Below are 15129 nucleotides of genomic sequence, written 5' to 3'. Positions count from 1 at the left end.
CATATCTGTTAATTTTACTATACTGTTTTTTAATCTGTTCTTAAGTTGTTCCACATTTGAGGTCCTGTTTAGATATTCAAATATTTTTGTAAAACAAGAATTTATTGTACAAACCCGATTGCACATTAGAACAGTAGGTAAAATACAAATAAAAACACAAAGTAGGAATTTGTACATCTACTTTGACCTGTATTTGAACAAAATAGTACAAAGACAAGATATGCAATGTTTTATCTTACCAATTTTTGTAAGTATTTGCTCATTCTGAAATTGATGCCTTGCACACTTCAAAAAAAGTTTGAACAGGCACAATTTAGGACTAGAAATGCTGTGAAATGTTCAAAAACATCTTAAACAGGTGATGCCGTTATGCTTAGACATGAAAGGAGCAACCAGGAAAGGTCTAGTCCTTTATGAGCAATGATGTCTTCAGTCCCCAAATGTTTATCGGTTATAAGTATTGATAAGAGAAAGGTGATGTAACACAGTGGTAAACATGCTCGTCAAAGTTCATCAAATATTGTTTTTGTACCATTCTCAATTTAATACAGGTCAAACAGAATTTACTAATCACTGTAGTCTGCTTTTATTGGCATTAACATAATGTCCCAACATTTTTGGTATTGGGTTTGTATGTCTTAGTTAGAAATACACTACACGAATATACTTAATAATATACATAATAATATACATAATCTGTTTTTTGTGAAAGAAAAAAAAACACCCAGCTGCTGTCTGATTTTAACAGGCGAATGATAAAACTTCTTTCACGTAACATTTTTTTCTAAATGATCTGATAACTCTCAGTGGTCGATTTACAGAGTGTTAAGCGATGTAATACATTCCTTCCTTGGAAGAAATTATCCCACATATTGAGCAACTCATATTGCGTTTTTCTAACTGTTGATGTGTTAATCTCTCTGAACTCTGTCCCCGTCCCGAACATGGATTACTCAATACTCACATTTGTCATCCGCCCTCACAACAGATCATGTTTTGCCAACAGAAAATCTGTCTTACTTTGTCAATGCTCTACTGTTTTATGTTTTGTTTTATATGATGCATCCACCCATCCGTCCATCCATACATTCATGCATCTGTTTGTCCGTTTGTCACCCCTCTGCCTGATGGGACAGACCACGTTACTATGAGACCTACATTAGGTATTTGTAAACAGTTACAATCCCTTTATAAAGTGTTTTATCCATTCATTAAATGCTCATTGTGGCATCTAAAATTGCTAATGAGTGAAAGTTGGCTGGCTATTATAATGAAAAGCACAGTAGTAGTGACAGTAGATTTCAGCTGTAGTTTTCCCTCTGGGTGTATTGACTGAATGGGAAACATTCAAGTTACATTGTACATTTATATGTAGCCTAATAAAAAAAAAAAATGAAAATCCTTAAAACAAGTTTTAGTGGCTTAAGTAGTTGTAACTGTTTTCTAAGCAGAGACTATAAGAATTTGAAATAAGCAGAAAACTTCATGTTCCAGGTCAGATGCGACAGCTGGTTGCTATCCCACAATCTGCCGAGAAGACTCCACCCATGATCCACCCAGCGATGATGATAGAGCCTCAGGGGAGTACTACAGCGGAGAGGAGTATCACGAGGAAGACCTAATGCTTTCAGGGGACAGGTATCGCCATCACACCACCTGTTTTTGGGGGTCTTGAACACTTAGCCTCTTCATTTCTTTCATACTCTTACCTTACCTTGCAATAGGTCGCACAGAGAGTATCAGGACACCGTCAGTGATTTTGAGCCAGATACTCCCGATGGGTACCAGGAGTGTTTTTATGATGATGACGAGCAGCCCATTTTCCAGGAACCCAAGAAGTCACCCAAGAGGAGGCTTCTCCCCTCAACGCCCCAAAGTGAGACAATATTTATTGTTTATTCAGAAAGAAAACATCATTAATCGCATCGGTATAGGCTTGCCCTGCTTTTTTCTTCCTGGAAGCTTTTTATAAATACAACCCCACTTCCAAAAAAGTTGGGATGCTGTGAAAAATGTAAATAAAAACAAAATGCAATGATGTGCAATTCATTTAAACCCTATATTTTATTAAAAGTGCTTCAAAGACAACATATCACATGTTGAAACTGAGAAATTTTATTGTTTTTTTAAATTTGCCCATTTTGAATGTGATGCCAGCAACACGTTCCAAAAAAGTTGGGAGAGCGGCAGCAAAAGGCTGGTATAGTTGTGTAATGCTAAAAAAACACCTGGTGGTGAATTGGCAACAGGTCAGTAACATGATTGGGTATAAAAAGAGCATCTTAGAGAGGCTGAGTCTTTCAGAAGTAAAGATGGGGAGGGGTCCACCACTCTGTGAAAGACTGCACGATCAAATAGTGCAACAATTCAATAATAACATTTCTCAACATAAAATAGCAAAGAACTTTTGCTTTTCATCATCTATGGTACATAATAACATTAAAAGATTCAGAGAATCTGGAGAAATCTCTGTATGCAAGGGACAAGGTCAAAAACCAGTATTTGCTAGCCATGATCTTAGGGCCCTCAGGTGGCACTGCATTAAAAATGGACATAATTCTGTAGAGGAAATCACTGGGCTCAGGAACACTTCTGAAAACCACTGTCTGTGAAAACAGTTCATCGATGCATCCACAAATGCTAATTAAAACTCTTAAATGCAAAGAAGAAATAATATATTAACAGGATCCAGAAATGCTGTTACCTTCTCTGGGCCTGAGCTCATTTAAAATGGACTGAGGGGAAGTGGAGAAGTGTCCTGTGGTCTGACAAATCAACATTTGAAATTCTTTTTGGAAATCATGGACACTGTGTCCTCCGGGCTAAAGACCACTCAGCTTGTTTTCAGTGCACAGTTCAAAAGCCAGTATTCATGATGGTGTAGGAGTGCATTAGTGCACATGGCATGGGTGACTGGCACATCTGTGAAGGCACCATTAATGCTGAACGATATATACATGTTTTGGCAACATATGCTGCCATCCAGACGACGTCTTTTTCAGAGAAGGCCTTGCTTATTTCAGCAAGACAATGTCAAACCACATTCTGCATGTATTACAACAGCATGGCTCTGTATTAAAAGAGTCTGGGCGCTAAACTGACCTGCCTGCTGTCCAGACCTGTCACCCACTGAAAATATTTGGCACATTTTAAAATGAAAAAATATGACAAAGGAGACATCGAACTGTTGAGCAGCTAAAATCCTATGTTAAGCAAAAATGGGGTAAAAATATGGTTTACATGATTTGCATATCATTGCATTCTAGTTTTATTTACATTCTGCACAGTGTCCCAACTTTTTTGGAAATGGGGTTGTACATCTGAAGTGGTTAGGCAGTGAAACGGTATTACAAAAGAGTGGCCTGAAGACCTGAGCTTCATTTAATCCCTGCAGAATCACATCCTTTATGTTATTCTTTATGTTATCCTTTAGGTTTTTACCATAAATGCACTTAAGAACTGTACTAGAGGGGTGTAACATAATTTTTCTAATAGATATTCCCCCAGTTAGTGTTTTGATGGTGGTGGTAGAGAGTGCTGTCTAACACATTGATTCAAAATCTCATGCGTGGTCAAGTTGGTTGGGATGTGGCGATAGTGAATGATTTACATGATTTTCACACTCATTTGGAACCATTTAGTGACCCCTCAATGACTTTTGGGTGTGGGAATTGTCTTTCTGGACGTGACCATTCCTATAAAGATAGAATGTTTTATTAGAGAATAAGGTGGTTGTTCAGAATAACTTTGTATTGATTTGCAGAGGCCTTTCCCTCTAAGTGGAGCCATACTAAGTAAAGTGTGCCCCACAGTATAAAAGAGGCATGGGACCCCCTCAATGTAAGTTTCAAGCATTCAGGCCTCTTGGTGTACATCTCATATACACTTACCCACTTGTGGAGAATATGGTGAAGAATGACTCATCTGACCATATTGTTGTTTTCCACATCTTTGTAGAGTGTTTGTAGTTTTTACACCACTGAATTCTCAAATGTCTTTGTAATGAGCGACACTAGTTGGGCAGTCTTTATGACTGAAGCTTCTGCTATTCATGCACCAATAATGAACCAAACCTTTTAAGTCATGTAGATCTTTATATCTTGCCATCTTCATCAAAATCAAGTCCAACTAAGCCTACTCAGCATTTTGATACATTCTGCAGAGCATGGTAGGAAGAAAATAATTGTGTATCTTGCAGTACCCCTGTACTTATTCAGGTCTTCCTTTAATATATCACCATCTGGATGTTCACAGAATGCAGTCCATTCAAACTAAATCTAGTTTTTGACAGGACAAAAAGGCAACTTGAGGCCTTTGATAAGAAATCTCTGGATGACCAAACTTTTCATTCTCTTAGATCAGTTGTTCTCAGCCCTGGCTCCGGAGCAACACTGTTCTCCACAATGTAAAGTTTTCTCTGCTCTAAGACACCCATTTCATCTAAAAAGAATGAGCTCAGTAGTTGAATCAGGTTTGTTGGAGCAGGAGTAGAGGGCCTCCAGGACCAGAATGCACAAGAGTATGCTGAAGACAGTATTGGTCATATTCTCTTTCGATGACCAGTGCACGTTTCATTTTTCATACAGCTCCTCTCCGGCCTTCCTTCAACTTTGAATGTTTGCGCAGACAAAGCAGCCAGGATGAGATCCCCCTTTCTCCCTCGTTTCATCATCATACCGCTCTACCTCTGCAACTAATGCAGCATCAGGTAACATTACTCAGCATACATTCAGACGGATGGCTGCACACATTGCTTTTGCATAGCTGCATTAAGGTTTGTGTGGCATAACTGACCCTAAACTTTCAGGATTAAGCACATATATATATATATATATATATATCCACATACCATCCCTTTATCGACACAATTTCCACAGAATAACCTTTTAAAGGGGCTGCTGATTGATTTCCTTAAAGTCCTTTGCAGTTATTGCTAGGGTCCTGCATTAATGTAGTATTAACAGTTAAAAAACAACACTGGTCATTTTACTTAAGTTTCTTTAGCTTAGCCTGAGTGCCCAGCAAGTGAACAAGGTAGCTAGGAAGCACATTATAGGCTATACCATTTCCAGTTTTATTTTATTTAAGTACTCTTTCCTGTTATTCTTTTTATCATGTCATTATGTTAATGTTGCGTTAATGGATTTTTCAATAAATGTTTACTTTTTCCTAGCATAACACATAAATAGTTTAGTAGTGTCATAACATGTTGATTTTTTTTCAAAGCCAAACAACCCTACTTTCAAATGAAACACAAGTTACTCAAAGAGTATGTGGACAAAGGTGTTGGAACCCCAATCTAGTTGTCTATAGATCTCTTTTCATAGTCATTTTTCACATGTCTTTACTGTTTAGCATTTATCATTTTTGTGTTTTAAATTTCTATCTTTAAAAAAATTACATTCATGTTAAATTCAAACTTCATATTAGAAGTTGACTGCCAAAGCAATGTTTGCCTTTGTGCTCAAAAACAATGCCTTTACTGTAACACTGTAACACATTTTCACTGTTATCCAATACAATTTGGACAGCCAAAACTGCCCACAGTTGCAGAAACACCCAACTATATTTAAATTATGGATTTCATTTTTTAAAACATTTTTGGTTAATGATAAATTCCCATATTTTTAGTATCACCCCTTTAAACAAAAAAAATGAAATGTCTATTCTGAAAAGTCTCATCCTGTTGCCTAGGTGATGGCTGTAGCTGGACTGGACTCCAGCCGACTCTCTCCTACTCGCTCTATCCACTCATGGGTCACACCCCCAGCCACGCCCCCATCGTACACCCCTCTGATTCAGGTTGACTGGCATGGAGCATCGCCCAGCACCTGCAGCACTCCAGCACTTGCACGCCGCAGCTCCTGGTACACCCAGCAGGGCCATGACAAGTCCCACAGATCAGCTACACCCACCCGCTCCCACCTGCAAATCCCACCTGGCTACTGCAGTCAGTACCTGCAGCAGAGAGGCAGTGCTCATAGTCTGGTAGAGGCGGTGAGTCATCAGGAAATAGTGTTGTTCTTGGGAAGATCACATTGCTTACGTCTCTCCTTTCTTTAATATTGTGAAATGGGACAAAAGAACGTTCACTTCTGTTAAGCATGCACTGTGGAGGCCTCATACACAGAAAAATTTTAAATTGCATATTAACGCCATCATTCACATCAAGTCCAGAATTGATAGACTGTGCTGTAAAAAGTTTAATCAGAGCCAGATTGATTTTCAGCATTGTATGCACTAAAAATCAGGCTGACCAATCAGAGCTCCATTGTCATGGTTGCTGTCCAAGCAAATGGCAGGAGAACAGCTCATCTTGCTTGTGAGAGAGAACACAACAAGCAGCATGCTGACTATGAAAATACAAAAGTAAAAATACATGCAGGATCATAGCTGAAAGGATGAGGAATGACCTTGAGTACCTTTGAACTACACAGGGACTTTTTGGCTGTTTTTTTTTTCTTCATTCTGTTATTGAAAGGTTTGCTTTTCAAAATTTACACAGTTCCACAATGTTAAGGGCTAGTGGTGTTTTTCAAATGATAAAAATAAACATAAGTTTTCTTATGGCAGCAGTGACATGCAGTATAGACCGTGACTGAATTTTGTCATTTTTCCTGTAGGTATTGATATCAGAGGGACTTGGAAAATATGCAAAGGACCCAAAGTTTGTGGCAGCAACAAAACATGAGATTGCCGATGCCTGTGAGATGACCATTGACGAGATGGAAAGTGCCGCTAGCAATTTGCTGAATGGTAGTCTAGGTGATGTGGCAGGATCAGACAGCACAGGGACATCCCAGAGCAACACGGATCGTAATCTCCATGACTACAGTGATGAAGAAGTGGAGCCAAGCAGCAAGTATGAGGAGGACCTCACAGATGAAATGATATGCATCTCAAATTTATAGCATTTTCTTTTTTAAAAAAGTACAAAAAAAGGAAAAAACAAAACAAAACAAAACATAAACTACGAAAGAAGTAATAGTGCCTTTTAGGGGAGTGGAGACCAGAAGTCTCTCTGGGTTGATCAACCAAGCAAAATTCTATTCTTAGCCATCCATCTTTCAACAAGCTGACACTCTGGTACATGGCTTGCTACAGGGAAATAGTTAGACATGAGAAATGTGAGGAAAGCTCTGAAATGCGTGTTTCTTTTCCAAAAGGCTTTCAAAGTATATTTTTCCACATTCTTTACATATCAACCAAAAACGTCTCCTTTTGCAGTCATATCCCTCTCCATTGCCTTACCCATGTGCACAAAAGACATGAGAGTAAAACTGAAGTTAGACATAGTTTTGTACACTGCTATTCACTGCCCATTCCAAATGTCACTCAATAAGAGGCCACAAAACAGCTCATTAAAACTGCTCAGCAATATATCATATACACCAACCATATTATCAAACTTGAAAGACAGACTTCTTTTTACTCCCTCATGCATATGCAGCTCAGACCAGGCAAGTTTTTCCCCAGCTTTAATAGACCATTTTAAATTCACTAGATGATTACAGAAAATTATGAATTAGTCTTTATACAGATGATCTTTAGTATATTTTACTAAAAGAAAAAAAACTTCCCACAAGTATAGCAATATTCCCTGCTTTTGGAAAACGATAAAATGATGGCGCTACAGAAGCTTAATGTAAATGTTGATTTTGCCTTTTTATCATGGTTAATATTTCAGTCTAGCCATGCGAAGATGGCCTGAGCCAATGTGAAAGCAAAATGCACACGATATGCATAAGACCTACTTGTAACAGCTCCCAAAAATGATATAGTATGTGCTCACGAAACCTTGATTTGATCAAAAAACATTTTTCAAGCAGGTACACGTTTGACTGAGATAACACAAAAAATGTCATTTTTTGGGAAGTGATGTACATTGGAGGATGTGCTTTTGTGCATATTGTGTGCATATTAAGTGCACACGTAGATTTATGCATTACTAATGCTGCTTTACATGTTGACACAAGAAACCATTTTGTACTAACAGAAAAACCACTTAATCACATTCAAGTACCGCGTTTTCTCCAAGATGCTTATCTAGAACAGGCAATGTACTGTTTTCATGTTGGAGGCTTTTGTTGTTCAGAAACTTTTATACTTTTCATGTATTTTTTTTCAAAGAACGCATGTGAAACATTCTATTGTCCTTGTCACGCACTCCTACTCCTCAGGTGAAGTACTACCTACACGTCTGCACTACCCAATAGCTGCTAACTCCACACTGCACCTCTGCTACCTCTACCAGTCAGGGTCTAGCAAAGTCAGCATGTTCCCTTTGTGACCAAAGACATTGGGATAGAAAGCGCAAAATCCTCAGAAACCAGAACTCAGTGCTGAACCAGTTAGCCATTGCCCTTCTCGCGTACCCACAAGAACCAGATTGTTACCAAAACTGCTCCCTCAAAAGCTGCATGTGTCTCATCCTGTCATTTACAAGCTGCTGTCTGAGAGGGCTTTCTGAGTGAGGAGGAGCCATACTTCCTCCATAAATGTGGTTATCAATGAATGGAAGCTGGTGGGTAACAAGTGTCTAGGAGCTTTCGTTCATGGTTAGCAGGTTAACAATTCACATAATGCTCTCCAATCAGCTAAAAGTCTACCAACTAATTAATGAGTGCAATAAGAGCAAACATGGTTGAATCAGTGTGAACAGTTATTTGAAGGGCCTAAATGTTGATCGTCAGCCTTGAGGACGTAGGAAACACCATAAACAGGCACTGCTGCTAGTGCCTGCTGAATCATCACCCACTTTTTAGGGTGCCAACTCCCAGGACATTTGTATCTTGATCTTCAAACAAATGAAACCCTTTGTTTGCTGAGCCATACAGCTTTCTTCACCCTTTCATTCTTGCCTAGAGAACTTTTAACCTACAAAAAAAACTGCCTTTATGCACTTTTTCCAAGCAACTGTACATAAGAGACTCTTTTATAAACTACATTTGATGAAATGTCACATTTGTCCAGGTGAGTATACATTACATATCAGTGTTTTTACTTCAGAGTCAGTTTGTATGCTCCATTCGTCGTCTCCTATTCTAGTGAAATTCCAGGGATGGATTTTGTTTAGATTTAAAGAGGACAAAAAAGCCTGCCACAGGTTTCAACTGAGTACTGCAGTGATGCAGTCACTGATTCCAATCATGAATTAGTTCTGCGTTGTTTTGTTTTTTTAACGTGATAAATATCACAACAGCGTCTTTAGCAAGGCGACGGATGCTTGAAACCTCCTACACAAAGCCAAAATGCTGGCTCTCTGGAGCATTCCTTTGTAAAACTCTTCTAACCACCAAGGGCTCTGTGAAGCAAACAGCACATTTATGGTATTGCACTCTGCACTGTCCTAAACATCAGCGTTGTATTTTGTTTTTATTTTCTGTGTTGCAAATGTCATAATCAGCAGAGTGCAGACCACAAGGCTACACCAAAATATGCATTTGATAAGAAAATGCCAACTTTTGTTCAGCAAACACCACCACAGGTATATTTGGCAGGCAGGGAAACAGTAACAGCATTTGCTGTAACAGAAACAGAAACACTGAAATTCATAGGGAAATTCATTTTTATTTCAAATACATTCCAAATACAATGTTTGCTCCATTCAGGTCATTTGACATCTTGACGAAACAGGGGTGTAGGGCATTCTAGTATACAATTTCAAAACAAATTCCTTTCACATCGTAAATCAGCTTTATTATGAGTTAGTCAAATTGTTACAAAGATGATTTGAAAGAGACAATGTAAAAAGTATAATGAAAGTGTTTATTTTCATATAGTGATTTTGTGTACTTGTACTTGAAATCTCTACTCTTTCTTCTGTTTTTAGCCCGACTACTCCAAAATCTGTCCGTAGCTCTTTGCCCAGCACTGTCAGTTTTGTACCAATGGACAATTTGTTTTTGTACATTAGCTTTTCTCTCTTGTTCATCTTGGCCTGGATTATTTTATAATTAAATAAACTGTGTTAAAAACAAACAAACAAAAAAAGAAATGTTAGTGTGAGTTCACAAGAGTTCACAAGAAACAACAGCGGTACCAAAAATAAAAAAAAGACACGTAAACATTTTTCATACCACTTTGCATAACCCTTTCTCCTTTGCATATTCCATTTTACTGGCATCTGATTATTTACATTACATAATGTCCATTCTTAGGCACAGACGCAGAAATGTTTCACATCTTCAGACTATGGACTAATGTGGTTGTAGTTGTATATTTAAGATTAAGTGTGCAGATTAAGTTCTTTTATTTTTATATATGTATTTAACTTAGGCATAAAACATGACATGGTAGTGATTAATAACTTTAAAATCTCTTAAAAAAAAATGTATTACTATCTTGGTAAAAATTTCATCACATCACAGCCCTAGTGATATTCCTGTTTCTCAATACAGCAGCTCAGTGATCCTTATTCATATTTAAGACAGTGTCATTATAACCAACACAATCACTAAAACTATGTAAAAGATACTGTACTCTCATTAATAACACTGAATGAAGTGCACTGGTTAAGAAGACATTAAGACTATGCAGTGAACAGTGAAGAACATTGAATAGTAAAAGTCTTCGGTTAGTGTAAACATGAAGTGAACTACTGTGTTCTGTTTGTGTCGTTCCCTTTCTACTTACAATGCCGGAAGTCGGAATCTTCATAATTTAAAATGAGTGCAAAACACATCAGTAAAGGAAACATTCAAGTTTAGTAACCACTACATAAGAAGATACAAAGTGACGTCAAAGGCACCGTTTTGAGTATTTTGTGAAAATTCACTGGAAGCCAAGACCACACATTTCTGCTGGGTTCCTTGGAAATTTCATTACTGTAGAATAGATGTGAACTAAATTTGATTCTAGTAGTGTGATAAAAGGTCAGAGACATCACAAGAATGCTGAAAAATAAGCCTCTGAGTCCCACGTATGTACCATTTTAGCTAAACAGTGTACCTACAGGCAGACGGACTATCTGCTTCACGTTGAAACTGGAGATGCTTATTTGTTCCCATAAAGATCTGGCAATCTTCAAGCTTTCAAATCTGTGTAATAAGGCAAACTGTGTAATTTTCTAAACTGATATGGTATCGCAACGTAAATTCATGCTGCAGGATTTCACAGATTTTTTGCTTCATTTTGAATATTCTGTTTTATCACATTATTATGCCTTTTTTACGTCCAAATTATTGAGGACCTCTGAACATAAAGCAAGTGTTTCCTGCTACAGATTTGCTTCCAATGAGTCTATTCATAAAAAAATATGCTCACTGAATATTAAGGCAGCTCAGCATTAGTAAGCCTACTCTACCATGTACTCACTCCATGCACTCCTCACTCTGGACCTTATCCCTTCCACGGCAGCACTTTTATCTTTGTGTCTCCAGACTGGGTGACTGGTACACAGCTACATCAGGATCATGGAGAGAGGGAAGCCCTTTAATGGCATCTGCAGCCTTCTCAGCAATCATAATGGTGGGGGCGTTCAGGTTGCCACTCACTATGCTGGGCATGATAGACGCATCCACCACCCTCAGGCCCTCCAGGCCATACACCCGTGTCTCCGGGTCCACCACGGCCATGCGGTCCGAATCCTGGCCCATTTTACAAGTACAGGACGGATGGTAGGCACTGTCTGCTTTCTGCCGGACGAAAGCATCGATCTCAGCATCTGACTGGATGGCAGGGCCTGGCTGGACTTCAGGACCACGGAAGGGTTCAAAGGCTTTCTGAGCGAAGATTTCGCGCGAGAGTTTCACACACTGGCGGAATTCCCACACATCTATGTCTGAGACACAAAGACAGACGACTGAATGAAGAGGGCGCATTCCCTACCAAATCATCACTATCAAAGTTGCTTGTCACTATGCAGTCTAATCTTTAGTTTAGAATTTATTGTTCTGATTATTTTATTATTTGAAAAAAAAAAAAAAAGTTCAAAACAGCAATGACACTACAATCAGTCCATTACTGATGAATGAAAAGCCGTTTTAGTTTTCTTGGTCTCAGACATGAAATGGCATAGACAAGGACATCCCATACTTTTCTTTCAGTACTTCATTTTGTGTAGCTCAGCAGCAAAATGACCACAAAACTTAGGTAATACAAAGCATTCTGTTTGAGAGAGGGCTTACCAGTGGAGAGGTAATTAGGTTGTAGAATAGGGTGATCTAGGGGATTCTTGCTCCTCAGTTTTAACCATCCAACACTCGTACTCCTCATTGGTCCAACATGTACCTGCCATTCATAAAAAAAAAAATAAAAAAAAACAAATAAAAAAGACCTCCAGTTGACTGGCAAGACACCAATAAGTCACTTCATTAAAACCACCTCCTTGTTACACTCTTTGTCCAATTTATCAGCTCCGCTTACCATACAGCTGCACTTTTTAGTTCTACAATTACAGACTGTAGTTCATCTCTACATACTTTTAGCCCCCTTTCACCTTGTTTTTTAACAGTCAGGACCACTACAGAGCAGGTATTATTTGGGTGGTGGATCATTCTCAGCACTGTAGTGACACTGATGTGGTGGTGGTGTGTTAGTGTGTGTTCTGCTGGTACGAGTGCTTAAGTTTCATCCCTTTCCTTTTGTTCTCTGGAATTCCTTGGCTGCCAAGAAAAACAAGACAGCCTGTGTTGTTGCACACAGTGAATGCAGCATGGTGGATCACACCATCCCTAGACCACACAATGTCATGTTGCCCTCACACAGCATTTTCAAAGATCTTTTGTTCCCGGCTCCTTCACTCTCTCGCTGCTCTTTTCAAATGACAACCGGCTGAGTTGCTTTACTGACTTGCCTCCTGCCATCCTGTTTGTGCTCCTCTATACCTTCCTATGCCAACAAACACTAGAAGTAGGGATGGACAATATGCCAAAATGTATTACGATACTTTTAAGACATTTTTACGATACAGGTACAATACACCAGTAGTGTCATAAGTATTCATTAAAATTCTTTCATAAACTGTGAGCAAAATAATTCTTTTCATTTTTTTCATTTGACATTTTAAGACATCACATTCAATTAAGCAAGGCCAATTATGCTCTCTTTTATGTCATCTTTAAGATGACAACTCCCAATCTATCAACAACAGGGGGACAGCTATGCCGCTTGTTACTGTTTTTTTTTCTTTTTTTGCTAAAAGAAATGGTTTTCTTTTCAAGCTGCACTATTCTGAGAAGAACCACTTCACTGGAAAAGACTATTATTAAAACAGTTGAAGGTAAAAGAGGAAGAGACCAACCAGCAACAAGATGGATGGATAAACAGGACATTCTGGAGAAACACTATCCGGATGGTCAGCAGGAGTCAGACACTATTTGACGGTACTTGATGATAATAACAATTTGAGTTTTAGGTTTTTGAAAATGTGGACCTGCAGAAAACGTTTATAAGAACATTTTGTATTGTCGGTTCTGCTTTGAACCCCCCCCAAAAGCATTAAATCTGATGACGAGCTCAATGAAAGAGTATTTTCAAGTACTAAGAGAGCCCTTGAATACTAAAAATACCCAAGAAATGACAACAGAACAGCTTTTCTGAGCATACTGTCCAAACACTTTTTCCTCTTGCGTGGGCAGGTTCTTTCCACTGCCCCTTTAGTATTTGTGCTCATGGTGTACCAATTTGCACCTGTAAGATTTTTTTAGTACAACTGATGCTTGTACATAGTATTTTGCATGTAATGATTTATGCAATTAACATCTGCGTCAGTGGTTGCTGTAAAATGTACTTGAGCAAATGATAATAGTGCAATCTATTGATAAACATATTACAGTCAAATGAGATCTGCATTTGACATTTTGCGACATGCTTTAGCATTTGCATTTAGTTTTACAATGAGAACTAAAACAGCGCACAGCTAGTCATGATAATGCAGTGGTGTTTTGAGGTTAGTCTTTCAGGAAATGTATGTAAGTGACTAAGGAAAAACTGTATCACACCTGTAGAGAGGAATAATAATGTCACCTACAACAAAATGAGATGGCAAGATGGCACAAAAGGACTCTAGGACTTTAGCGTTGCACTGTGAAGACACTTGGGGTCTTCTTTATTGGCAACACTGTGCCCACTCTTTCTTAAAACCATGTCAGAATGTGTTTTTGGTTATACTGCAGTTACCTGATTTTGCAACATTTTACGATTTTAAAGATTACTTAATCTGCATATGTGGTTGGATGGTCATACTACTGGACATTTTTGGACTTTAGGAAACATAAATGCCTAAAATTAATTTTATTTTAACACAGTGAAAATGTATTCACATAAAGGATTTATTTTAGAATAATGTGACCCATGTCTTGTATTTCTTACAAGATTTAATAGTAAAATAATGAACTTACACAAAAAATGCTTGTCATGTCACTGAAACATAGCCAAAATCATCATAGATGAGATAAAGTCCATAGCAAGTCAGGTCCTTATTAACAGCCTCAAACACTACTGACCTGGTAGGCCTCGATTTTGGAGCTGATGCGGCCGTGGTCAATGACCTGCGAGGGCAGAAAATGGAACTGGATGTCAGGGTGGGTGACACCAGGGCAACTGCGAATGAAACCACCGCTTTCTAGGTGGGCCGTAGCCCCATAGCCTGAGAGACAGAGGTTTAAAAAAAAATAAATAAAAAAAAAAGACATCTTTGAAAATCGCCAAGTCATACATTATGCCTATGATAGAGATCAGTGAACAAGCACTTGTCATACTAGTCTCTGGCTGTCTAGGCTGACTTATTCCTGAGCTCTAGCTTTAAAAGGTCAGTCATGAGTGTCGGGGTGATAAATGATAATTATAAAAAAAAAATAAAAAAAAACTCCATTCTCCAGTGAGCTTTGGGTACAGTATTGATGGCCTGCTACCTGTGAACTGGAGCAGCCACTCCAGGCCGATCTTAACCATATGGAATGGCTTCTGAGCCTTGTACAGAGTTATGGGCTGAGTGCACTGCTGCTGGACATAGAGTTCCAAATGGTCCTGCAGATTACTACCAACACCTACATATACACACACACACACACACACACACACAGAGAGAGAGAGAGAAAAAGAGAGATTTACAACACAGCTCTTTCACCTTCAGTAAACAAGATGTGGACTCAAACACTAATACTTAAGAAATCAAATAAAACCAAG

At 38.5% G+C, this 15129-nt stretch overlaps 2 protein-coding genes across 14 annotated transcripts in view; one reads left to right on the top strand and one right to left on the bottom strand.

The window, feature by feature from the left end:
• The window catches only part of cacna1db (calcium channel, voltage-dependent, L type, alpha 1D subunit, b), a 138796-nt gene extending 129721 nt beyond the window's left edge, over positions 1 to 9075 (top strand). For all 9 annotated transcript variants that reach the window (XM_036578681.1, XM_036578689.1, XM_036578688.1 and 6 more), the window contains 6 exons: positions 1137 to 1163; positions 1495 to 1638; positions 1725 to 1876; positions 4587 to 4708; positions 5695 to 5997; positions 6624 to 9075. In XM_036578681.1, coding sequence (XP_036434574.1) covers positions 1137 to 1163; positions 1495 to 1638; positions 1725 to 1876; positions 4587 to 4708; positions 5695 to 5997; positions 6624 to 6911 — 1036 coding nt within the window. In that variant the 3' untranslated portion in view covers positions 6912 to 9075. The remainder of the gene's footprint in view (positions 1 to 1136; positions 1164 to 1494; positions 1639 to 1724; positions 1877 to 4586; positions 4709 to 5694; positions 5998 to 6623) is intronic.
• Positions 9076 to 9677: 602 nt separating this feature from the next.
• Positions 9678 to 15129, bottom strand: part of chdh (choline dehydrogenase) — a 25649-nt gene continuing 20197 nt past the window's right edge. For all 5 annotated transcript variants that reach the window (XM_036578691.1, XM_036578695.1, XM_036578696.1 and 2 more), the window contains 4 exons: positions 14856 to 14990; positions 14448 to 14590; positions 12129 to 12231; positions 9678 to 11782 (listed from right to left, as the gene is read on the bottom strand). In XM_036578691.1, the coding sequence (XP_036434584.1) occupies positions 11364 to 11782; positions 12129 to 12231; positions 14448 to 14590; positions 14856 to 14990 (800 nt within the window). In that variant the 3' untranslated portion in view covers positions 9678 to 11363. The remainder of the gene's footprint in view (positions 11783 to 12128; positions 12232 to 14447; positions 14591 to 14855; positions 14991 to 15129) is intronic.

Source organism: Colossoma macropomum, unplaced genomic scaffold (genome assembly GCF_904425465.1).
Source record: "Colossoma macropomum unplaced genomic scaffold, Colossoma_macropomum, whole genome shotgun sequence".
Lineage (NCBI taxonomy): Eukaryota > Metazoa > Chordata > Actinopteri > Characiformes > Serrasalmidae > Colossoma > Colossoma macropomum.
Note: the sequence above shows the minus strand (reverse complement) of the source record. Positions and strands in the feature narration are given on the sequence as shown.